General features: G+C 42.5%; 2 protein-coding genes across 2 annotated transcripts in view; both read right to left on the reverse strand.

Annotated features, from left to right (window-relative positions):
• stox2b (storkhead box 2b) overlaps window positions 1–9,558 on the reverse strand; it is a gene marked incomplete at both ends in the record, with an annotated part of 57,241 nt that extends 47,683 nt beyond the window's left edge. Inside the window, one exon of the mRNA XM_080840582.1 lies at window positions 9,231–9,558. Within this exon, the coding sequence (XP_080696708.1) occupies window positions 9,231–9,558 (328 nt within the window). The remainder of the gene's footprint in view (window positions 1–9,230) is intronic.
• Window positions 9,559–11,421: 1,863 nt separating this feature from the next.
• Window positions 11,422–22,069, reverse strand: LOC308367130 (solute carrier family 22 member 4-like; the record flags this gene model as incomplete). Its single annotated transcript, XM_080840948.1, has 8 exons — window positions 11,422–11,561; window positions 17,134–17,316; window positions 17,729–17,943; window positions 18,758–18,886; window positions 19,114–19,285; window positions 19,716–19,870; window positions 20,929–21,032; window positions 21,707–22,069. 8 exons carry the CDS (start codon window positions 22,067–22,069, stop codon window positions 11,422–11,424), a joined length of 1,461 nt encoding a protein of 486 aa, XP_080697074.1.
• Between the last annotated feature and the right edge of the window lie 4,337 nt (window positions 22,070–26,406).

Genomic DNA, 26,406 nt, shown 5'->3' on the forward strand with positions numbered 1-26,406 from the left:
ACAAACATTGAACGCAACATCTTGCTTTACCATTCTATTGGTCACCATGACATGTCCTTAACAAACTGTAAATCCAACATGTCTTCAAACCATCAAAACTATGTATTTAATATTGAAAATACAACTGATATGAAATGAAATTGTTATATTTTGTCAAATTCTTGAGTGGCCTCCAAATTTTTCCCCACCTGCATGTAATGTTGAAGCTGTTAAAACCATCCAGCCACACATGAATAGATTAAATTGTTTCTCGCTCTGCCTTTCCTTCTTTCCTTCTTTCCTTCCCTCCCTCTCTCTCCCTCTGTATTTCCTGATATTTTGATATCTCTACCAGTCTTATTAAATGTTCCCCCTGCTGTAATATGCACGGGCATTGGCTCCGGGCCCAGAGAGGAAACTTCATCATGATTTGAGACAGCAATATATTCTTTTGCACAAAGGGGCTGAACTCACCTCTCCATTCAGATTTAAGAGTCCCTTATTCCCAGTAACTCATTCCCAAACATGGGGCGATGTGGCCATTTTGAGAGGAGAGGCCTGCAGGCTAAGGTACCGCAGTGGGTGAACAAAGCCGAGTATGAAATAACAAACTCAATTTAGCATAGTTGCAGTCAGCCAGGATTTCAAATAACAGGGCTGGGGTTTTTATGGAAATGCGTTTACACATGTGCAAGCGCTTAAACTGACCCCCAAAATGAAAATGAAAATTCACCCCAATTTCCAGCCATGAGTCCGGCTCCCAGCAATAAGACATATGCAAGGACTGATGTCCAAATTAGCAGGTCGATATGATAAAAAACCTTCAGAGGCTTTCCTTCGTCTCCCGCGGGAAAGTGATGGAATACAAATTCCTAAGGTGGCCTGTCGACAGATGGTGGTCAGATTCTACAGATCTAGGCCAATCCCCCAGCAGCAACTTGGCGCTGAGAAGGTTCCGGCAAATGGAGTAATCAACTAAAACAGCACATCGCACAAAACAGTGACCTCTCATTTAATGGGTATGTGAGTGAATTGGGAAGCGCCGAGCCAGCTTCCACATATGTTATGTATCTAATAAAACAAGGAAACACACACCTCTTGTTTCAAGTGAACATCACCATTAACACTATCATCATCATCATCATCATCATGAGGGGTGGAGGGTGGGACCCGACCACAAGAGTGCTGCTCTAATGGAAAACTGACGACAACTCCCCAAGCCCCAATATCAACCCAGTGACACAACTAATTGGTTCCACTAGATTTAAGCCTTGTCAAATGGATCACATTATGGGATGGGCGGCTCTGTTTCGATGACACGTGCTGGACAGCCGCCAACAACAACTTGGTGCCTCATGTGGGAGTGTTGTGAGAAAAAGGACACCGCAGATGTTAGCTAAGAAACTGCACCGAGCGTGTCAACACGCACTCCTCAGGCCCTTACCTTTAGATCAGTGAGCAGCACTGATACTCAGATAAGAAGACTGCAGGACCGATACAGATTACAGCTAGGAAAACATGGCCCAAATTCCAGTACTGATTGGTTGAAGGTTTCTGCCTCCATAACATTGATGTTCAACTCCTTTTGATTCTAAATGAGTATAAAACATTGCAGCAGACACAGCATTTCCACCACCAATGCAATGTCCACTCCTCTAACTATAATATAAGCTGAAGAATGAAAAATGTAAGTGGACGTTATTATTGCTGGACGTCTGTTGTCCACTGACCAAAAGTGTTTATTTTTGGTTTCATCGGTCAATACTGATCAATAGCAAACACATCCTAGCATGCCCAATGGGTGCCCGATGTAGTGTGGTGTTGTTGAGTGCAAAAGCTTTGTTCTCCCAGAGTTAAACAAAGAAGCTTGTCTTAAAATCCACATGATCATGGGTCCACTCAATTCAGTAAAATGTTTTTTTTCTGCTCATGCCAAGCATGGAATCATCCACCAAGAACACCAATAGCTGCGAAATATTCATGACGCCACACCAAAGTTGTCACTGCTGACTTTCCCATCGTTGCTCAGTGGGATCCCAGTCCTTGGTCTCACGCACCAAACCATGCTGGCTTTCAAAACCATTCCCAGAGCAAGTCTGTATTGTGAAGTAATTGTAACATATGAAAGCCACAACACATTCCTTGCAACTACTGCATGTCAAGCTTTTTTAGTATTTCTATGAGGATCCCTTTGGAGGGCTTGTCATTCCTGCACACCCACTTGTAGGCTGATCTGGGACCACCCCAGGGCGTCAACGAATGGTGCGAGAGAAAGGGCGTAAGAGAGAAAGAGAGAAAGAGGGGTGAAAGGAGAGGACCCCTCTCAAAACTGTTCTCCACACACGCTATCCCGAGTGTCACTTGGGATAAGAGCTGTCCGAGGATGCTGGGTGAACCCAGGTAAAAATGTATATTTTAATGTACTAAAAATTACCTATAATATCACAAGTACATTTCTAGCAAAAAAAATATTGTTTTGTGTGCAAAATATAAGTGCAAAAAACATTACAAATGTTCTTACTACGAGCTCTTTCCACCTCAGTCATACTTGAGTGTACTTAATATAAGTAGTACACTAATTAGCACTAATACTAAATTGATATTTAGTGTACTAGGTATTTAGGTATCTGTAAGGTGGATTCAAATAAACTCCAAGTTTAAACAAGTACATTTAAAAAAAAATACAGAATTAGTAAAAAGATGTACTTCAGTGTAGGCTGTTTAAGTGTTTTTTAATGGTGTCTCGAAATAGCACAGTCAAGTACACTTAGTTGTATTTAAGTATATATTCAGTTGTACTAATGATATATCATTAGCATACTAGGTACATAATTAGTACATAAAATAGCACAATTTTAGTACATTAATCATAAGTGCATGGAAGTACACTAAGTATGCTTTAATTAGGTATATTTTAGTGAACTATCAAGCTATTTGTAATTTCAGTCACACAGAACTGTCTAAACACTAAAATCAATTACAGAGAACCTCAATGGATGCTCTCTGCCAATCTGACAGGGCAGGAAAAGAAAGAAGAAGAAGAAGAAGAAAACGGTTAAAAAGAGTCTGTTTTAAGTAGTTTCCGGGAAACACTGTGGCGCTTTTTTGTGTTGTGCATTCACTGAATCCCGGGGCCCTGTTGGGAATGTTCCGGCGTTTTGTGTTGACACACTCAGTGAGATTGCTTGACATAAGCAGACAAATCCCCTGAAAGAACGTATTCTTGCCTTTGTGTACTGGCATGCCAATGTTGATACACTTAGCCGGTTACCAGTCAGATTGGTGGTAGAGGTCTCTGCTTCTTCTTTGAGGAAATGGGTCACTTCCTGTACAGTTCTATGGATTTTCTACTGTTTTTAAAAAACAAAAGAGATTATTTTGACAGTGGGGAGAAGTGACATGGGTGGATTACACAAAGATACAGGAAAGCCTTTCATGACTGGTCTGCATGCATACTTATGCAGCTTGAATTGTAGAAGAGAACCGTTTGTAAACCATTCGCATCTTCTGTATCTTATATAAAATATATATTTTCAAAGATCCTTTCTTTAACATGAACTGGAAGAAATGGAAGGTATTTCTGACACGGTTTTGCAGACTGCCTCCAAAGGAATGTTTCACTTTATTAGCCATGAAGTTAAAAAAACTAAACAAAATTCTGGCAGTAAAAATGTTGTTTTTGATAATAAACATGACAATGTTTGAGTGCAGAACAGGACTTAATCAGTTTTAAATTCAGTCCATTACAGTTCTGGTATCCACGTTTTGGAGATAGTAAGCATAATCTCTTGAAAACTGCTGGACAACAAATGAATCTGCTCTGATTATAAATGAGTTCAGTGCATCACAAAATATCTACTCAAACTACATTTGTGCTGAATTTCCCAGATACTGCGTATGTGTGTCACCTAAAGAAAACAGATGTGTATCTTAAATAATGTTGTCTGGATGATTACACTGCTGATAATGATTTTACTGAAATAGAATATTATAATAAGAATATTATGTTACCGTCACACAAAATCCATTCCGTGAGGCCGTGCATCTTACAGCAACATTTACTGCTTAGCTTGATCAAATAACCCCGGATAAGAAATAATATAAACATTCCATCAGTTGCTCTGTATCACTCCAGCGATAAGTCAAGGTTTAATAATACCAGACCAGCTCTAAAGCGTGCTACATGAAACCATAACATGTGTGATCACTACAGTGAAGCACACAATGATTCCTGATCTCACTGAGGCCTCTAGTGGCATAAAGGTGGAATTGCATCACTGGCTCCATCTAAGATACCATTGTGATACTGAATCTCAATGTCATACAAAACAGCATGTTACTACAGCTGGAAAAAAGGATATAAAAAATATAATGACACACTATGGGTGTTGCTTTGGCCCTTTTTCTATTGTTTGGAAGTCACTGAAGGAATGAGGATGTAGTGGACTTAGTTTAGGTTGGTTCCATGCACATGCAATATAGTTTGTTTAAATCAAAACATGACGTCACACACACAATGGATACCAGACAGTGAGTGGGGACGGCAATTTAAAGGTGCAGTCAGAGAAACAATGTGTGTTATGATGAAGTGGGAAATTCAAGAGAATGTTGCTGCATGAGGCCCAATGGGTGTTAAGTGCTTTGTAATATGAATCATGCCTTCACAGTTACATCATCATTATTAATCCCTGAAGCATTTTCATTTTTGGACAACAAACAACGATTTACTACACCTTTAAGACATAGAAGCAAATCTGAGGGATAAGAGGCAGAGTCCTGGTGATTGCCAAGCCACAACTAGTTCAATGCCAGAGGAAGGCTGCCCAGAAGCCCTGTATTTATTGGAGTTGTGGTGTGTGTGTGTGTGTGTGTGTGTGTGTGAGTGTGTTTGTGTTTGTGTGTGTGTGTGTGTGGGGGGGGGTGATCCGTCTTAAGTGGATTGGAGGGAACCTCACCGCCTGGAGACGCCAATGAGATCATATCGAGCAGCGATGGAATCCCCCAGCTTAAGGGGGGGGGGGGGGGGGGGGAATCGATGGTCTGAGTCAGACAGACAAGACAAGACGAGACCATGGGCTGGTTGGGACAGGACAGGGCTCCATCTGTCCAGGCTGAGTCAAATGACTTGTCCGTGGCAGCCAGCGCGTGCAGAGAAAAGCCGCAGTGTGCAAACAATGGCGGAGGCTTTGTGTCAGCCTGTGTCACGGAGGGGGACAATTTGTGGAGGCAGACTGCTGGGATTTTCAACCCACAGAGAAAACTACTATGTAACTACTGAGTTAGCCTACTGTTTGGCCACAGTATTCTGGCACACAACAAACTTTAAACCTTAGAGAGATGGATTTAGCAGGTCTACAATCATCCAACAGTCTATGCCAACCGTTTTATTGTGTTTAGAGAATGAATGGAAGAATATCTTACACTGTCACTTTTATGAAATGTTTCATCTCAAAATAAAAACACTTAAACAAGTCAAGCGCTTCAGGGTATGTGACTTCAATAAAAGAGTGGGCAAATGCACACGAAAGTCTTTGCGAGGTGCTAGTGCTAACAGCGAGAATCAAACAGGATAAAATAAGGAAAAAATACTGCACCCTCTATTTTACCATGAAACCAGAGACCATTTCATCACTTGTTGTGTCTAGACATTTTAGGGTCGTAAGGCAACAAAACTCATCAAATGTGTTAATGACCTCCTTTCCCTATTTGTTAATACCTACCTTTCATCTGCAGATTACTTGTAAACATTAGTTTGAAGACATTCAAACACAGTTAAGCTCTAGCTGACAGTATCTCCCCATTCTTCATATTCTTTCAACTGAATTTCATGGTCAAGTGAACAAGCTGATCAAAATACATAGAACAATATTCATCAATGACACTTGTTGTTGCACGGACACTGCAGCTTTGTTTTGTAGAAAATATGCTACCACGTACACTTATCAAGAATGTCTTTGACAACAGGCTCCTGGCAAGGAAGGAAAAATACCAACTTTCATCAAAAACCCAGCCCTCACCTCTTTCTCTCTCTAATAGAACTTCAGGTTTATGATTTCCGCAAATGGCATCATACATGAAAAGAGAGATGAAGTGAAGGGAAGATGGGGGATGGAGTCAGGAAACAACCTGCCCCCGTGGAGATTTATGGGTAGGCTGGGCCACTCCTGACTTGTAGAGGCAGAGGACAATGAACCACAAGACTGCTGAAGATGCTCAGAGCACGGGAGAGACCACACACACCTGTGTCTCACCTAAGGGAAAGATACAGTCTGATCCAACACACACACACACACACACACACACACACACACACACGCACACACACACCACAACGCATTTAAATCTGCTGTCGAACCATGCAGCTCTGTCGTGCCAGTTTCAACTTTCCAGAGGCCATCATTTCTTATGGGCTTAATTTTAAGACAATCTCCCACTTTCCAAACCTTCTATACAGACCTGAAGATGAACTACAAAACATGGCCATATTGCCCTACATACTTTTCTTGTCTGACTTTGAATGGATACTATGATCTTTGTAGACCAAGATTTGGGGAGCTAACATCAGGAGAAAATGGCTCTGGGAAAAAATTAGGGGGTTTTGCCATTGGCCAGCCACTGTAACATTTAAAGTGCCGGTAGGGACAAGTACGTTTTAGATTTCAGATTTAAACTAGTGACAGAATGCCAGTATTTTATGCAATTTTATAAAACACACCCATGTATTAACTGTAGATTATTGAACGTTACCTCATGCCATGTAGTTGTGGTGCAAGCGCTACTAGCCATTTAAAAGTATGATGGGCATTTCAAGCACAAATACTAGCCTACACCTGGACTGTGGGAATGGACACGTTTCAGTGGAATCTTTAATTGATCCCCTAACACCTTAGTACCATGAACAATAATCTGACACACTAACAGTGGGAATGGCAAGCATTGAATCAATGTGTTTGAGAAGGGCAAGGGAGAGAGAGAGGGGGGATATTTAAAAAGCTACGATAGATAGAAACCCTCTGGGTGCCTGTGCAGATTCATATTAACACCAGAGCATATTCACTTCATATTAAAATGAGTTCATATTAGACTCACTAGCAACTATAAACTGTTAAGATGGCTACCTAAGATAGTTCATAGCCAGGTAAACTGGGATAAAACCTCTCACACCCCTCCATAGCATCCCATTACATAGTCTGGTGTGCATACATTAAACCCATTACTTTTTCATTATGGAAGACTGAATGCAAGTGTGATTGAAAATGTGATGTCTATCCTATATTCTTTTTAGCTGATACATTAATGGGATTAATGGGTTAATAGATGGGAAATTACAGTAGTTACTTAGTTAGCTACCTGGGGTAGCCATTTCACTGACATTAGCTAAACACATGACAGTTGCCAGGCAACCCTTATTCCAAGACGCGTTAACTGGTGATATATGCACTGAGTAGTTAGCTTCGGTTAGCTCCCATGTAGCAAAAATCTTAGTTTACCCTCTTCTCAACAAAGAATTTCTAGGTGTTCCTCAATGAGTTCAACCAGGTGTGTAAGTGCTGTGACTGCTCTGAGTTAAGTGAATACAGGGAGGAGGATGGCTAACTGGGTCTACTTTGACAACATGTAAATGGAAATGTTATTCATTCAGAGATGTAGTCCTTCACCAACTGGGCCTGTGAACACCCTCAATATACAACACATTTGAAGTCTCTAAATGTGACAGTGATATAGAAGCGATGTGATGTGATGGCTTCACTGTCAGAGCTACAGTCTGCTGGAAAAGACTGGACTAGTGTGGATGCTATTTGAATGGCTTTACACTCCCACACTCCAGGGGGAAAAGCGTAGGAGTCCAAAGTGGGACAGCATCATATCCCAATTCAAACACGGCCAACAGGTCAGGGAAAGTGACATGGCTCCCCAAACTGAAGTAAGTAACTAAATGAGTTTACAATGGGAGGGCAAAGTCCCCCAATGCTCCGTGGGGCATATTACTTACTCCTGACTAGATTCAAATGGAGATTAAAAGATCGTCATAAACTCATTATAGGGGGCCCCTCACCGAAACACTCTCTGGCTGGTAATTAAATTAAGAAAGGGAGGATTGTGTGCCCTTCAAAGCAAACACGCTGAGAATTTCATGCCTCAACAGCAGGGGCAAGGCCCCCCCAAGCACCTCACCCCCCCCCCCCCGCCGCTCCTACACACAACCTTAGATTGAGGTCAGCTCAGTTCCACTAGATGGGGCAAACACAATAGTGGAAGACACAGGCAATTCCACTTCTCTGCCCATGGTCGCCACTGAGTCCAGTGTCCTGCTGCAACGGGAGCTCCCACAGGCAAAGTACAGCACACAAAATACATTCACAAACAAAATAACTCAACTCTCTCTCTCGTTGACGGACGCTCACTGGCAGACTGATCTTAAATTAATAAAATAAACACCGACCTCATACAAACAGACAATACTGCTATTTTAAGGGGCATGTCTGTAGGGGCAGGCAACAACGCTGTGTACCAGTGGAAAACAACGTGCGATTCATAGTGTCGTCTGCTCTGTTTGGTGCACATAAAGGCAGGAGAAACTATCCCACTCAGCAGGTGACTCTGGGCCACATCTGGCCTGAATGAGTAAGGGGTCTATGATGTAGTACTGTGCTCAGTACTCTGAAAGAAACAGAACAAGCGCCAGGTCTATTGACCACTGACCTGATGTCAGTGAAGAGAGAGGAGTTTGACAGTAATGAATGACAAAAATAAATCATAGATTTTGTTCCATCACCATGGGTCAAAAAAGAAAAAACATTTTTGACAAAGAGGGGCGAGCACCTGTGTTTTACTTTTTCATTCCATCAGATCTCTTAGGTGACCATCTTACGGCCATTTAAGAGCCATTCTGTCACCAAATGTGAGGATAAATTGTTGTCTGTCCATATGTTAAAAATGGATGTTAATGTTAATTGAAGTGTAGTTTTATAGCCACCCACACTAACTTGTCAGTAAGCTATTTAATGAACACAGGAACACAAAGGTCTTTTGAGTAAATAGTCTCTCAAAATATAATAAATATATAAAGCAGTTTCTAGTGTGGGCCATATGCAAGTAGGGAAGACTGTGGAAAACGTGGTGGTAGGCTATTACAAAAGCTAAAATCAGGGGGGGGAAATGTAATAAATGAAAAATGCACATGGCATCAGCCCAGCACTGACGCATAATTTGCCTAGCTGTCACAACAATAGGTCGGTTGTTCGACTTACCCAGGTACTTTATGTCGAAGCCCTGCGGCGGTTTGAGAGTTCGCCTCATCCAGCCCTCTCGAAGAACCTCCAGATGATCCTCTTTGCCTTGGATCAACAGCACGTGCTCGTCAATCCAGCCAAGAAAAAACGTCTCAGCTATGGCGTCTGATACCATTTTATTCCAGAAATGTTGCATGTTTTCTGATTTGAAATCCGCAAATATCTCGTAACCTGTGTGATGGTGCGGTGGGGCGTCGCTCTCTGTAACACCTGGCGAGTCATCCCCTCCTGTCCGCGACAGCACAATGGCAAGAGAATGGGGCGCGATCTGTAAAAACGGCTCCATTCTCGCGTTTTGGGGTTATTGAAATATTCAGAGAAAGACAGCACCGTCGAGTCCTTGATCACAATCCTTTGTTCCGTAATGAATACATGGTATTGGTGAGGATTAGCGTCGGAAACTAGGCTAATCATTGGAGTTGACCAGTGGGCTCAACAGAGACAATTCAGAATATCTTCCTATTACGCTCACAGCGACCAATATTGTGGAAAATACACTCCTTATCAGAAGTAAACAACCACATTGCCTCAAAATCAGTCACCTTTCTAAGGTAAAACGCCCCCGCGTTTATTCACCTTTTGGCACACCATCTTCGCGCATTGACAATGGCATCCTCGACAGACCCTTCGTGTCCACCGAGGCAAAACAGCCAATGTTTTTAAACGAAGGATCTACAGTACTCTTCAGTCCTGTTGCGTAAATGCCACTTGAATGAAAGCATAAGACAAATATTTATGAAGGTTTACTTTCATAATGTGTCGCTCGAAGGTTAGCCTACCTGATCAAAGCAAAGCAATTCATCGCGGTTCCGATTCACCGTCTCCACTACCTACGCTGCAATGGCCTCGTAGGTCGCCCCTCCTCGCTATCGAGTGCTAGTGTGGTTTACATGTTTCCACGAAGCCCGCCTCCGTGTTTATCATAACACCACCTACAGGTAGGTAGCATTCACTACGGCTACAACTGCCGGCTACAGGCTCGCAGTGTAGTTCAGCAACAGGTTCAGTAGAACATTAGAGTTGTAGTTTACAAATGACACTCAGCTTTGTTTATTGTAGTTAATTTATAGCTTGTCACTTTGTCTAAACAGTCAGTCCAGCAGAGCTGTCAATGTTAATACAAATCTTCATTCTTGACGGCATTGAGGTAGCAGCAGCAAAGGTTTCGACATAAAGCCATGAATAATTTAAGACTTTGGGATATTAACTGCTATTGGGGATGTAAACAGCTATAGATAACTTGTCTGTTTATGACAATGTGAAAACAATACAATCTTAGTTAACCTGCAGATTAAGAAATACAACTCTTGAGGCATCTAGGTGGCCTTATTGTTGTGACTGGTATTCTAGAGATCTCACAGTCAGGTTCATTTTTGGTGTTCTTGCCATTTATCAAAACAGGCAGAACCATTCAAGAACAGAATGGCACATGGAAGTGGGTTCTCTTACGCAGACACACTTTACAGACTAAGGGTGGGAAAAGACCCTAAACACAGGGCATTAACAAATCCCACTGTCTGTACATCGCTACAAATACACGCTGACAATAACACAAGATGGAAACACCAGACATTGCAAAGCAGAACAGTAAAAAACTCAACTCTTAAGACAAATGCATTCTATACTATTAACATTGGGACACATCATGACAGGGACATTAAGAAAATACACTCACATAAAGCACACTCCCACTGCACGCTACAGTATGTTATAAGAAAATCGTACAATGGTCTCCCATAGGCCATATTAACTCTGGTGCCACTGCCATTTACATTTCTTGTGGAATTGACAATGAAATGGTCTGGTCTTGTTTGAAAGACCCCATCTATTTGCAGTCATTTACAGATACTGAGTGTGCCCCTCTGAAAGATCTCCATCTTCTTCAGGGTGCTTCTGTTTGGCAGGTACTTTACATTTAGTACAAAACCTAGAAAACAAGGGTTTGCAAAAGGTTAAAAAGGTCAAAAGGGCATAAGCATTTTGTTTTGGTTTTGCACTACAGCATCTGTGCAGGATGTGCGTGTTTGTGTGTCTGGAAGAGAAAACAATTTAGTCAGTCAAAGTAGAAGTATGTCTAAGTGTGTGTGTGTGTGTGTGTGTGGGGGGGGGGGGTTGCTTGTGTGTTCATTTCAGTATTTGCCTTTCACACTCACCAGTTCAGGGTCTGCACCTCGGAGAGTTGCTGTGGGAGGGGAGTTCCTCGTGTCTCAGGCATAAGGATGCTCAGCAGACCAGCAACTAGTGTCAGCAGGCCCATTAAGATGTACGGAAGCTTCTTGTCATAGATATCTGAGAGAAGACCATTCAGGAGAGCTATGAATTATACATCACAAGGAAGAATAAAACAGCCTGCAGTTCGTAATGCTCTATATCGTTGTACAAAATAGCTAATAATAAATAAACTGTAATAAATTAGTTGTTGCTTTAACTAAAACAAACTTGACAACATCTCAGTTTCATTAGAGCTACAATCAACATAATCTGCTAACCCAGAGTTCATCAGTGACTGCAGCAGAATAGTGCTGGGCTACTATAACCTAGCCTGCATTGTGTGAGGCACAGCCCTGCAATGGACTAGTGACTATAACCTTATGCATGGAAGATGGTTTAGAGGCTTAAGGGCTATGGGTTCAAGTGTTTGTTGCCTGTTTTTCAGGGAGTGGAGTTTACACACTGCACAGATCTCTACCCACCGGCATTCGTCACACTATACTGATCCAGAACAGAACCCTAAGGCAGAACTACTTTGCCCACTCCAAAGATGTCTCAGGTGTCTTCAGTCAACACCAAAGTGCTCTTTGATGTATGCAAGCTGAGAGGCCAGACAGTAACCTGAGAATGTAGCCTTCGTCGTGTGCCTCAAAGCTGGACGCGACCCAGAGGCAATCATTTGCCGTGTGAACTGATGCAAGGCCCACTATTTCCACCTCTGTCACTTAACCTGACAATACTCAGTTAAAGATTTGACACTGTACACTTTGTAGAGGTATTTTCAAAAGAGTCTTTTGGACAGACATAGTTATCACCCTTTTGGATGATGTTGTTTTTCTGTGCAGAGATGCAGACACTGATGACATTTAAATGAGTATTTCATACCTGTACAGTAATGGGCAAAACATTTGGCAATGACACAAATTTGGTGTTTTGCAAACTTTGCTGCTTCATTACTTTTTCATGTTTCTATGGCATACTGAAGGACAATTAAAAGCCTTTCATACGTTTCAAAGGCTTGTGTTGGCAAATACATCAAATGTATGCAAATGTAACAGGGTTAAATATGCTTCTCTGAATTTCCCTCCCTTCATGGGTTAATTGTCTAGCACATTCAAGGTGCAGATGATTGGCTCCCAAGTATTGTTTTGATACGTAAGGGATAATGTATAGAACGCAGGTCATTGTCGGGAAAATAAAGGCTGATTCATGCTACCTTACGTAAGCGTAAGCGCAAGCGCAAGAGGCCGCGCAAGCCCCTTGCTAGACCCTTGCGCGACTTCTTACGTCTTGCGTGCGTCGGCCCCTTTTTCTAGACTAGCGTAATTTTTTACGTAAGCTCTTACGCGAGCCTCGCAGCCTGCATTCTATCAACGAATGATACGAGATGAGGTTACTAAAATATTCTGCATGTCTACTCAGTTTTACAGTGCTTCCCAAGTTAAGGTTTGAAAAGAACTTCAAGTTTCAGACTTTCTGTTAGGGAACCTGTTATCTATCTGCAGAGCAAATGTCAGGCTCATACAAAAACATTAACGTGAATTACTTGATGCTAATACCTAGCGCGGTGTCTATAGGATTTTCCATATACGTTAGCATTAAGCTAACGTATTTTCTACCACAGTAAAACATGCAATACTATGTGATTGTTTTTAGAAAACGAATGTTACGTGATGAGATTACTCAAATGTAGTCTGCATGTCTGCTCAGTTTAACAGTGCTACCCAAGCAAAGGTTTGAAAAGAACTTCAAGCTTCAGACTTTCTGTTAGGGAAACAGCTTTCTATCTGCCAGGCAAATGGCAGGCTCATGACAACACGCGCAACCTTTGGGAGCATGAACTGCACCGAGTAAATTTTGCGCAACCGTTAACCCCCAACGCTGTAGCAAGCAGCCGCCTTAAGCCCCGACAGGGCGAACAGCACCCCGACGCGAAGCGAAGGGGTGTTGATTCACCGTGAAGGGGCTTATTTTCCCCACAATGACCGGCGTTCTATACATTATCCCGCTTATTATACGGCTAAAACTAAAAAAATTACTTAACACAGTGTGTCTTTTTACAATGTATTTGCTTTTGTTACTATACGTAGTGAGGTTAAAAAGCAGAGAAATAGTTCGCCAAAGACGTTGAACTTCAAAGACAGTTGAACATTCTTTAGAACACAGCTGCTCAACCGTCCGCTGAAACTCCCTTGATAAGTTACCGTACTACTTGCGGAGTGCTACGAAAGATGTGAATCAGAGGCAAAAAGGCCACTTTCCTTGACAGCGGTCATTAACTGCATAGCAACGGTCAGTTATCGGAAAATAGTTGACCGCAGAACGTTGGGAAGCCCCATTCAAGTGAATGGAGCATTCTACAGCATTAAGAAGAGCCGTGTAATAAATTGTTTTAAGTGGGTGTGATTGAGAGGTTATCTCTATGTTCTCCCGTTCCTCTGTCTCTTTCCCTGGGTGCATGAGACAGAGGTAGGTATATGTCCTGCACACACACACACACACACGCTAGCGAGTTAGCTAACATATATGTGAGCTGGTTTTGTGCATACTGTTTGAAGTGGCTTGCCTGATTTGTATTGGCAGGAGCTGAGCACCGTGCTAACTTCTGTTCAACTGCTTTTCTGTTCGTCATTGCATGTATCAGGTGGGTCACATTTTGCACTTGTGTTTTGTGCACATGTTAGCTTGCTCTTTCCCTGGGTGCATGAGACAGAGGAGCTGAGCACCGTGCTAACTTCTGTTCAACTGCTTTTCTGTTCGTCATTGCATGTATCAGGAAGTAAACGTATGAATACCAGGTCGGTGGCTGTGTCCTTCTTAAAAAACTACACAACGCAGAGTGAAACAGCAGGGGAAGATTACCTCCGTTACACAAAGACTCAATATTTACAGTGTTGCCCTTCTTCTTCATAACTTCTGCAGTTCGCTCTGGCATGCTGGATATCAGCTCCTAGGTCAAATCCTGACTGATGGCAATCCATTCTTGCCTTATTAGTGCTCAGAGTGGATCACAATCTGTGGCCTTCTGCTTGTCAACACGCTTTTTGAGGATTGACAACAGGTTCTCGATGGAATTAAGATCTAGGGAGTTTCTGTCACGATCGTGGCAGCACATATAAATACCTGGCTAGTTTATCTGGCCCTCATCGGGTCGTTACATTGTCTTTTGTCCCCCCTGTGTGTTAGCGTTGTTAGATTTGCTACAAAACATGCAGCTCTCTCCCCGCACTCCCAAGTGCCTCTAGCGCTAGCTAGTTTTGGGTTGGTGTCTTGCCCAGATTTTCAAGCCTTTTGTTTCTCGCTGCGGTTCTCAGTCCGCTTTTGTTCAGGTCCGCCTGAAGAGCTACTTTTTGTATTTTATTAGTTTTTGGCCTTTTGCCCTGTTTCGGATCTTTTGTGTGTTGGAGCTAGCCTGGTGACACCAGCCTACGTATTTCCGCCTGAATTGATTTCAAGCTCATACTCAGTCTGGCCCAACCCCATTGACAATCGTCTCCAGAACTCAAAATTTTGCAGGACCAATCAGCGAACAGTTCAGAGCTGTGACGCAAAACTCGCCTTGGAGGAAAAGACACGAAAAGCTATCGGAAAAGTTGTCTCAACTCTCGAGAACATCAGAAAATTAAAAGGAGAACAAGAGTATTTTCTTGTAAGTTTTATGATTGGAAAGGACGTCGTAGCTCTTCTCCCAACTGGCTTTGGGAAGAGTTTAATCTACCGAATGCTTACTAAACGTTGCTGATTGGTTAAGGGAACTCCAATGATTTTAAACCTCAAGATAAGCACCCGCCGATCTCGGAAACCAAAATGCATTGGGTTGGCCCAGACTGAAAGACGGAATGAAATGGAGTCACAGGCTGGTAATGGCCAGGCTATGTTGGAGCTACCACTGCTGTGAAATAAAGAAACCAAAGAACATCAGCCTGCCATTGGGTCCTCTCTAGCCCACTGGGTTAAGTGCTGGTTCCCCAAACCTAGCATCTTGAGTTCAATCCCTGAGTAAACCCTGATAGTTTCCTGGTCACAGAACCAAAATTTCAATGAAATGATCTCTGAGCCACTTCATTATAACTTTTGCCTTGTGCTCCTTCAAGGTGCTCCATCATGCTGGGAAATACATGGATCGTCACCAAATTGCTTCTAGATCGTTGAGAGCAGTTGCTCTTGGAGGACGTTTTGATACCATACTTTATTCAGGGCAGTGTTTTGGGCAGCCTTGTGAATGAGCCCACTCCCTTAGATGAGAAGCAGCCCCATACATGGATGGCGTCAGGATGCTTCACTGTTGGCACGACACAGGACTCATGGTGGCGTTCACCTTTTCTCCTCCGGACAATCGATTTTTCGGGTGTCCCAAACAGTCAGAAGGGGGCTTTGTCAGGAAAAAATAACTTTGCAACAGTCTTCTTTTGACCAATTCTTGTACTTCTTACAGAATTTTAGTCTGTCCTTGATGTTTTTCTTGGAGAGAAGGCTTCTTTGCTGCCTTTCTTGACACCAGGCCGTTATCCAAAGGTCTTCACCTCACTGTGTGTGCAGATGCACTCACACCTACCTGCTGCCAATATTGAGCAAGCTCTTTGCAATTAATTCAAATGCAACTGATCAGTCCGCACAAGAATCTAGAAACAAAGTGAATTGCCACCACGAAAACTAAAGCAGCACAGTTTGCAAAACACAAAGTTTGTGTCACTGCCAAAACTTTTGGTCATGACTGTATATCAGATGGATATTTCATCTACAAAACTGAAGTATGCGTAGGTGTAAGCCGTAAGTATCAGGATGAAACAGGCCATAAAAACGTCCCAGGCACTAGGCAAGAGGCCAATGCAGCACTTCAGGCTACAGGTAAAATATATGCACCTGGTTTATTTATTTTACATGGGTCGGGTTACGCTCTGAGTCTGTCCAGGGCTGTATCCCTGAGAGGCAACTGTGATAGACTCAGATGGGAATATTGCATTTCACAAGAACAGGTTTTAACACCTGGGTTTATGCAAGCCCAGCTTAGTCTAGTTCTGACTCAGCTAGTCTATGGCATGAGAGACTAAGAGATGGAAACAGCTTTGACCTGTTGCTCTAAAATGTTGTCAAGACTATTTTCTTCTTTAAGGACCATCTGTCTATTACACGCAGACACACACATACACACACACACACACACACACACATACACACATGCGCACACATGTACACTTTACTCATACACACACGCACTATAGTCACACACACATACACACATGCGCACACATGTACACTTTACTCATACACACACGCCCTATAGTCACACACTCACATACACACACAAACACACACACTCACACTTTATTCATACACACACGCATTGCACACTATATTAACACACTCTCAGACAGTCTTACTGTACCCCCATATTAGGGGGCATATAATCAGCAGTTAAGTTGTAAACCTCATACAGATGTGCTGATAGCATGACAAGCGTCCATCACTTTTAACCCTGTGGTTAGCCCACCTCTCTTGAGCCCTGAGGGGACATCTGAAAGAAGTGCACATATAAACGGCAATAAACTGAACCGTGCCTTGCCCTTCCACCGCCCACACTGACCTCTCCGAAAGGATAGACACCAGAGCTCACACTTCCCCTGAGATGAGGCATAACCTGGGTACTCACCTAGAAAAGGGAAGAAGGGAGCGATGGTGCTCCCAATCTTGGAGGCCATGGAGCAGATCCCTATGCCCATGCCCCGCACCACAGTGGGAAACATCTCCACAGCCGAAATGTAGAGAACTGACAAAGCAGTCGTGACTCCACACTTGGCAACCATGGCCAGAGACATGCTCAAAACGCTGTAGTCTGCAGAGACAGCAGAACAGTTGAAGGCTCTGTCAGAATTGGAGGCACAGACACTGCAGTAAAGGCTTTCTATTGCAATTCATTGAAAACCATTGCACAGTGGAGACTGGTTCTTAACTGCTTTCTTTGGTCATGCAAGGAGATCAGAAAAAGGTTTAATGCATTAGTCGAATGGTGCTAGTATATTTTTTTTATCTCAGTTTTCATGAAAATTGAGGGGGAGGGTTTGAGGGGACTTTGTTTAGGTGATCTCATGAAAAAGAAGTCGTAATTTCCACAATAGGAGATAGTTTCGATGCTGATTGGCTCATAGCTGATGAAGTAGGTTTAACAAAGAGTCTCTCGACCATAATTAACACAGTGTAATCGGTGTATTTTTCTCATTGTAACTCACTGTAACCCAGCGACCCACCTGGAGGCACAAAGTGGATAAGACACAGCACCAGACCCCCCGTGAGCATCGGGACTGTGAGGACGGCTCGCCGGGGGACCCATCTAAGGAGGAGCCAGGCTGCAAAGTAGGCCAGAATCTCCACCAGCGCTGAGAGGAAGCAGTTAAGGTAGGGGTCTCCATTCATGTTAGGGGTACTCAAGGACAAGCCGAAGTAACTGATGCTAATGATGAACCTAAATGGATGGATGTGTGAGCAGTGAAAAAAATGATGATGAAGGCAATGGTAGTTTACTCAGTCAAATTAATTAAGGTAAAAATAACCACGTTCATTGATGATTGGAACACTTTCCTGCTCTAATCAGATTGTTCAGGTCACTTGGTAAACAGCTCAGTCATTATAGTCACAGCTGCCCACTGATCCATGTGATTGGTGCAAATAAAATGCTAAATTATGATGAAAAACTAAATATTAAATACAATAAAGTGGCATGGACACACAAATAAAAAAATCCATCACCTGTATATTTAGTATAATTCAACCATTTTGGGACATTTAACCAACAGTCTGCAGTATGAAGGCTCAAAATCGTCAGTTTAGTATCTAGGACAAACCATCCTTGTGATGGAAGATCCTTCAACTAAGCAACATATTAGCCATTTGACATAAGGCATATTACCAGACAGAAGCATGGAGGAAGGTTATGTTCCTGATCTTGGAGAATCTCACAAGGTCCATGTATGTGTTTGTTGCATTATGTGACTGGTTAGTAACCTGTGGGATTTAAAATGTACATGAATGCATTAATTAATAATTATTCCCATCAAAGTGTAACTTTGATATGTAAAATACGTGTGACACATAATAACCTTAAACTTTTCTGGCAGTTCATGCCGAGGGCAATTACTTTTAATGCCATCAAATTTAACAAAATACTAAGATCATGTATATGATTATCTGACCGTGCACCTACTAATGAAACCTATACCTTTCATGTACTGTTAGTCTGTACTGTAATGTAAAAGGAATGTAGATGTATCACCTCTTGCAGTTGATAATCCTTGAATATGACTTCTGGTGCAGTTACTCCATTTTTCCTGGCTATGGCTCGTACAATTGCCTCTGCCTCGTCAATGCGGCCCTGGGCTAGCAACCAACGCGGAGACTCTGGAATCAGCCTACCATAAAGCAAGAAGTGTGTGTGTGTGTGTGTTTTGAGTCAATCTGCTTTGTCATTCAATTTCTCTATTTTCCAAGACTAAAAATTAAATTTCAAAATTAGATTAAAATTGGTATCTGTTTGGCAGGAAATTACGTCTGGCACTCCCACCTTTTCCTCGTTCTCTCCCTTACTCAAGCCACAGGCACCATAAACATTCTTATCCATGCAGTGACACTGTCTTACCACCAGAGGGGAATGTAGAGGAGCCCTGGTAATGAAAGAGCCGCCAGCAGCACTCTCCAGCTTCTAATGAAGTATGCAAGGAGCGGGAGCAGAGCATAGCCAATAGCATAAAACACGCACACACCCAGGGTAGAGAAGGTCACCCGAGTAGACTTCCCCAGCAACTCTGAGCCTACAGGTTCATCACAGGACAGATTTATTGGATAGTATTGTTAGGGTATCACAGTCAGTCGATTGAGGCATTTTACTACTTCAATTGAAAACCATCAATGTGGACACACAAATTAATAGTAAAAGGAAAAGGAAATGAAAAGTAAAAGGAATTTAGTTTGCAAAGTGAAATTTAATTTTCATTTGCAAAGTAGAGAATTTAAAATTCGGGTCAGAGATCGACAAAAGTGCCTGTTTCTAGTGAACAGAAAACTGTTTATTGTATAGCACCTATAATTGCCTTGTGTGCTATTTTCACCCATCACAATACTTAAAAGGAACTGAATCCCCATGCCAGAACATTTGATTTCGTCATTCACATTCACAGACCTCTCTGGAGATACCGAGAGCCAATCATACGTAATATACATAGTAATACATTGAGCCTGTACCTAAGACGAAGGCAGCAACATAGTTGGAGATCTGACCCAGGCCAACAATGAAGTAGAGGAAACAGAACATCACCCAGCTGACAGACATCACCTGCACCAGACTGAAGACGGTCTGCACCGCCATGGTAACAAACAGTGTCACCTTACGACCAAATCTGCAGACATGGGAGAAATACCAACAACACGTGGATCAAACATGACAGAGCTGAACTCATGATGTACCTCATGGCATATCTTCTCATCTCTTGTTAGTTTTGACAGCCAGAAATGCATGAAGTTTTATTTTCTAACCCCCCTGCTTCTCCACTGGCTCAAGAAGATCAAAAAGACCAAAATAACATGGACTAGAACCACTAGATGACTGGACGGAAGAGCCGGTCATCAATACCCTGGCAACAGACATTCTGACTTCAATTCTTAGGCTAGCTTTACACGACAACGATCTGAACACAAACCGCAAAAGTGGCGTTGCGTTCCCACTTTTTATTTCACGTTTAGACGAGCGACTTTGGGTGGAAATCTGCATGCACACGGGGACGCAAAAATGTGTGAAACTTGATGTAGTATGCATGCCAGGTGGCTAGGTGGTACTGTGAAGCACTGTCATACAACAACACCAAGAGCGCGCGCATGCGTTGAAACGTCCTTCTACTTCTCTCCTTAGCGCGAAATCGAAATTCGGAAAACCAAAGCATGGCAAAGAAGCGAACAGAAAACTTTGTCTGGACAGACGAGGAGGTTGAGCTATTGCTGCATACAACTGTTGATTACAAAGCCACAAAGGCACAAGAGGGAGTGGACTGGGAGTCCTGTCAGACCAAATATGTGGATGACGTCAACGCGTAGGCAAGGATAGCCAGCGTGAGCAGCTCAGAGCACACTTTTGCGTTTTCAACCCTTTAGACGGGAACGTGTCGGTGGAGCGTTTTTAAGATTTCCACTCTGGAGGGTGGGTTCATTTTTTTGCGTTTTCAAGCCCCAAAAACGCTGTCGCCGTCTAAACGAAAGGCACATCTGATAAAATATTTTGTCGTTTTCACCCGGGAGGGTTGTCGTGTAAAGCCACCCTTAAACTCCACCTGATTTTTGAGGACATTTGAGTGAAGAGAGCCTCTACTGTTAGTTCTAGTAAATGTTTGAGATCTTTTAGTTCTAGAACATGTTAAAGATCTGTTAGTTCTAGTACCTGTCGGAGATCTGTTAGTTCTAGTACCTGTCGGAGATCTGACCAGACACAAATGAGCCACTAAGCACACCCATGAAAAATACAGACAGGCTGAATGGCACCTTCCAGGAGTCTCCGCACACAAGACTCCACTGTAAAACAGGAAGAGAGAAACATGTGAGACTAACAAAACTCTATACACCCGCCATTACCAGACAGACCAGACCAGACATTTCTATCTCTCTCTTTCTCTCTCTCTTTCTCTCTCACGCTTTCTTTCATGGACAGATGTAAACACAGAGTTGGTTTGAACGATTATCAAATTAAAACTGGGACATGCTGAAGACTGAAGACTACTGTTTGATGCCAAATATTAAATTAGATGACACATCAAAACACAAGTGCAGAATTTCACGCCACACAGTAAGAAAACAGAAAACATCTTAGGAAAAACCGTGACCTGCGTGTCCAGGATGCTTTACATGTTTCATGCAACGTTCTTTTAACATCGACATGTTCCTAAATGTGACAGTGATCAGATGGGCATGTATTTGCTCATTGTCCTTAAAGGAGAAGAACGGTAAGAATGTTTTTGTGAATACCAAAGCAGTAAGGTTATACAGAACAATACATTGCTCTATTCATTATTGTGGCCACACTTACCATCTTGAAATTGTCATAAATTAAGCTAGTTGGTACTTAGCAGTTAGGACTCTGGAGAGACTTAGAAACAATCTTAGAAGTTATTAATTTGCAAATAAACAGTGTGTTCCCCCCCTATAACAGGGAGAGTTCATTTAAATGCAAATAGACCCTTTCACTGTACCTCGGTCACTATCGTGGACTTGTACTGCTCGCTGCCAAAGTGCCAGCCATCCAGACAGCCCTCCGTGTCATTGCTTAATCCTGCCCCTGTGCCATTCGCCCGCCTGTAGCGCTCACACCTGCTAAAAGCCTGCTCTCCCCTTCCTCCTGCCTGCTCCTCCAGGGGCAGTGCCTGGCTCAGGTTGAGGTGATTGCTGGCGTTGAGGAAGGGGAGCTGGCAGCGGTGGTCCGGCGTGTCCCCAAGGAAGACCATGGCCATTCCCGCGTAGCCATTGGGCACCGTGCTCAGGCTGAGCAAGAGGAACACGCCTTTCTGGAAAGCTCCCCACTCTCCGAGGAAAGAGGTGACCTCGTCATAGTCCATAGAGATGGCGACAGCACAGCAACGGCACCGAAGTTGTAATGTGTCCAACAGCGGTCAAAGGTCATGGACGAGAAGAGGCTAAAGAGGAAAGGAGGCCTAACTCTGATGGTGCATCTCTCCTGTCATGTCAGGCTCATATCAAGAGGAAAATAAACCTCCTCTCTGCCTTCTGCACTGTGGGCCAGTAGGGGTGGGCACAGCAGGGCAAGGGGTGGAGCAAAAGGCAAATGTACTGAGGGGGTGTATGCTCTGGAAAAGTGGAGCTGCTGTATGGGTATAAGAAATGCCTGCTTACCACCCCCTTCAAACCAGTATACAGTCATTTGCTTTAGGCTCTGACTAACTTGATTTACTTGTTGCTGACCAACACATTGAGTTCTGACTGAGACCCTTGTTTTTCTTGTTTTCTGGCTAGTACAGCATTCAATTATGGAAATGTGTATAATTAACTTAGTTTCCATTGGCTAAATTAGCACAACTTCCTTTGGGTTGCTGTAAAGGGTGATAATAGTTAGCTGTCGACGTTCAACCCACCTTGTTTCTTGAATGAACACAAGCAAAACATCGAATGAAATATTGGCTTTAATATTTATGTAGGCATGCAGATGTTTTCATCTTCATCTACAGCTGCAATTAAGCCATTTTGTTGTGAACACTTTTTTTGCAAAGACAATACTGGGCAAACTGGTTTAACAGCTGTCTGGAATGCAATATGACTATTTGAGTCTGTTGTAATAAGATGTTGCTATCTGCTGATGAATGCTTGATATTTAAGTTTTTACAAAGCTCAAAAGTTTAATAACGCGCAATTTAGCTGATGATTTTAGCCTGGGATAAATTAACGAGAGGTTAAAATAAATTAGCGCCCGTCGCCAGACGGGCTTGGCCTGTTCTCAATTAGCGAGCTAGTTAATCTCCAGTTGCGAGCTAAATTAATTATTTTAGCTTCAGTTGTACGCCGAACAGGGCCCAGGCCAAGCCCGTCTGGCGACGGGCGCTAATTTATTTTAACCTCTCGTTAATTTATCCCAGGCTAAAATCATCAACTAAATTGCGCGTGCACGTCCCTCTTCAAAAGGCAGGAGAGGTCGATCGCCAAAACCATGATATTTATAACGGCACTATAGTCTAAACTCAAAGAAAAAGGCACATTTTTTTCTCCGCTAAGGCAGGATATGACCATGAACGCGTTATGAAGAGTTCAAGACCATAATCATGTCAAAATTCAACTCTGCTGCGACTACGACAGCATTAAAGGCACCCAGTGCAACTTTCGAGGCTTAAAAAGAAACATTCAATTTCTAGTCTTTTTTACATGTAGTAAGTTTCAATAACTCCATACCATTACATACCGACATTCAAGCAGTAAAGATGAGACGTCGTTGTGTGGTGAGAACTGATAGAAAATCGATAACAACAATCGCCGCCATTTTCTTTATTTTTTGTAACCTACAATAAATAAAGCAGGCTTCCAGTCAATGGAAAAATGGCTTCTCCCCACCGGCGATTGTTGTTGTTTACGATTTTCTATCAGTTCTCACCACACAACGACGTATCATCTTTGCTCCTTGAATGTCGATATGTAATGGTATGGAGTTATTGAAACTTACTACGTGTTAAAAAGACTAGAAATTGAATGTTTATTTTTCATTGAATGTTTACATAAAGTTGCACTGGGTGCCTTTAAAGAAACTGTCTATAGGCTGTCTAACAAGTGATATCTTTTCTCGCGCCAAACATCTGACTTTGGTGCAGCGGTTAGAGCGTATGACTTGCATGCAGTAGATCTCCGGTTCGACTCCCCTCACCTTCGTAAGAATTGTAGTTTTAAATCGCTTCGAATAAAACCGTCTGCTAAATGACTTAATGTGAGAAATTCAATAAATTGAAGCAATGCAAATAAATTGTGTTTATTTCTCTCTTCTTATCATGCATCCACCTTACCATCCACCTCCACCATCCACCATTCACTACAAAAACTTGACACGTTTGCAAAACTAAACGTTTGCAATGATGTAAGTTGAAGTAGGTAAAACAACTTTAGCCAATATCTCCGTAATGGAGATGGGTATGTGCTCAAATGTCCTGGGATCAAAGAAAACGTTAGGCTATTCATGTGCAAATTAAAAATCACGTCTCAGGCTGCGAATGAAAGTTATTTCTGGTTTATCAACTGTACCAATGTCATATAATTATAAGTGCTTTGTTCTCCGCATCGCCGACATTACAAAAATAGAAGACATTCAATGTTCGACGGTGGTGTATGCAATAATTGACTCGAGGAGGTCTTTTAAATTAATTATTCCTTGTCGGGTGGATCGGTAGCACTCATACAAGAACTCATCATGATGGAAAAATTGATCTTCTTGGCGATCGCAAAGAACTCTTCCTACGCTAATCAAACTATTAATATGACTCCTTGTCAATGGGATCCCTCCTTTTGGCGTGGGTGTGGCAAGTTTAGCCAGCTAAACTTAGCTTAGCCTGCCCTGGAGCAGGCTAGGGCTAAGCGATTAATTGCCATGGTTATTGAGCAAAAGTTGCTACGGCGAACTCGCTAAAGCCTAAAGCCTTTTTTAGCCTGGAATTTAGCTCGCTAAACCGCTTAGCGAGCGTCGCCGAACAGTACCCTGAAGCGTGCCCCCACCTTAGCATAGCCTCAAAAATAAAAAAGTAAAAACAACTAGTGGCCGTTGTAAGGACAGGTGTTCAGCAGGAACACCCCTATCAAGGCACTGACTTTAAACTTAACTGATTAGCAACTTAAACACTCACACCCACACTCAACAAACTCCAACACCAAAGAACTAAGACCTATGAGATCACAAATCTAAGGGAAGACAATTAACAATGTAAAGGCAGCATTCCCTCTGGACTCCATTTTCTGGATTTAATCATTCATTGTGTTTGGCCAGGGGTCAACAGTTAGCTGTAACACCACAGCTTCTCAACTTGGACCATTTGTTCTCACAGCACCCCCATGCGTTGGTTGCTATTAGGCCCCCCAGAGTCTGGTCACAGTTGTACTAATTCCCACATGTACTATTCCTTTAGTATTAGCATTGTCACAGAGAGAACCTCAAAAGGTTTTGGATTTCCATGTACAAATATGAATGTAACATATTCATGTTTGGTCTTGAATTGATCTTTGTGATGTGGGCAGAAGTCTTATCATGGTTTCCTTGCAATTTGAAGTACCAGCTATAGCTGTGTAATTTGAGTAGCACATTGTAACCCCTGCCTGAGCATACCCAGATGACCAGGGTTGGTCAGGGAGTCTCTCTCGTCTCTTCTTCATCTGCTCTTTCTGCTGCTGCTTCTCCTTTCCTGTCTGTGAGTGTGGAGATCCTCTCTTCCCCTGCACTCTTATTCTTTTATTCTCTCTCCTTCACTATTTGTCTCACCCATTCATCTCAGGTTTGGTTATTCATCTCAGGTTATGTTATTTTCTATCTCATGCATTCAGGTTTATTTGGATATTTAAATGAAATTGGTCTAATTGGTATCCAACCTGTGTATTTACTGCTATTATTTACAGTTGTACTTATTAATTTGGGTTGTATATTACATTCAGTTTGATTGATAATTGTAACATTTAAGTATTTTATAAATAAACTGTTCATTCATTAACCATTCATATAACTCCTTGTGTGCCATGCCATTACATTAATTAATAATCACAATATTTATCACTCTAATTGTTAGGTGAAAATTCACTCCAGAGTTGTGTGTAAGTATAATTTGTATTCAATATGCATATTGGGCTCACTCATGGTACCTGGTACTCAAGAGAGAGGCACATTCCCAGAATACAGTAGACGAGAGAGAAGCAAAGTTAAATACATCACCCAAGGTTTATATAGCTTGAAGTTAGCATTTCTCTGACGCCAAAGCAATATGTCAGCAAAGATAACGATGCGGTGGGTTTCCCACATCCGAGGTCATCTTGCTATGCTTTTTGCAACACAATGCATCAGAGTTTCACATTTCTCTAGCACTAATGCTTTCTACTGTCCAAAAAGTTTCAGACACGTATAAACCTTCCAGCCTGGTGTTGGTAACATTTTGGCTGGCCTTCAATTCCCCAATTCCCCTCCTGATCCAACACACCTAACTCAATCCCCTGAATGCTTTCTTACCTGCACCTGTCACTCCCTCTACCACTATATAAACTCCTCATTCCCTTCACTCCGTTGTCTGGCCTTGTTGATACAAGAAGAACACTCTGTTAAGCAACCAGTTCCTGAGTACGTCTCCCGTGATAGTCCCTGCTCCGTGTTTTGACTTCCAGGTCTTCAGTTTATCTCCTGTCTTGTTCCGAGCCCCTGCGCTCTTAT

The sequence above is a fragment of the Sprattus sprattus genome (genome assembly GCF_963457725.1).
Source record: "Sprattus sprattus genome assembly, chromosome: 6".
NCBI lineage: Eukaryota > Metazoa > Chordata > Actinopteri > Clupeiformes > Clupeidae > Sprattus > Sprattus sprattus.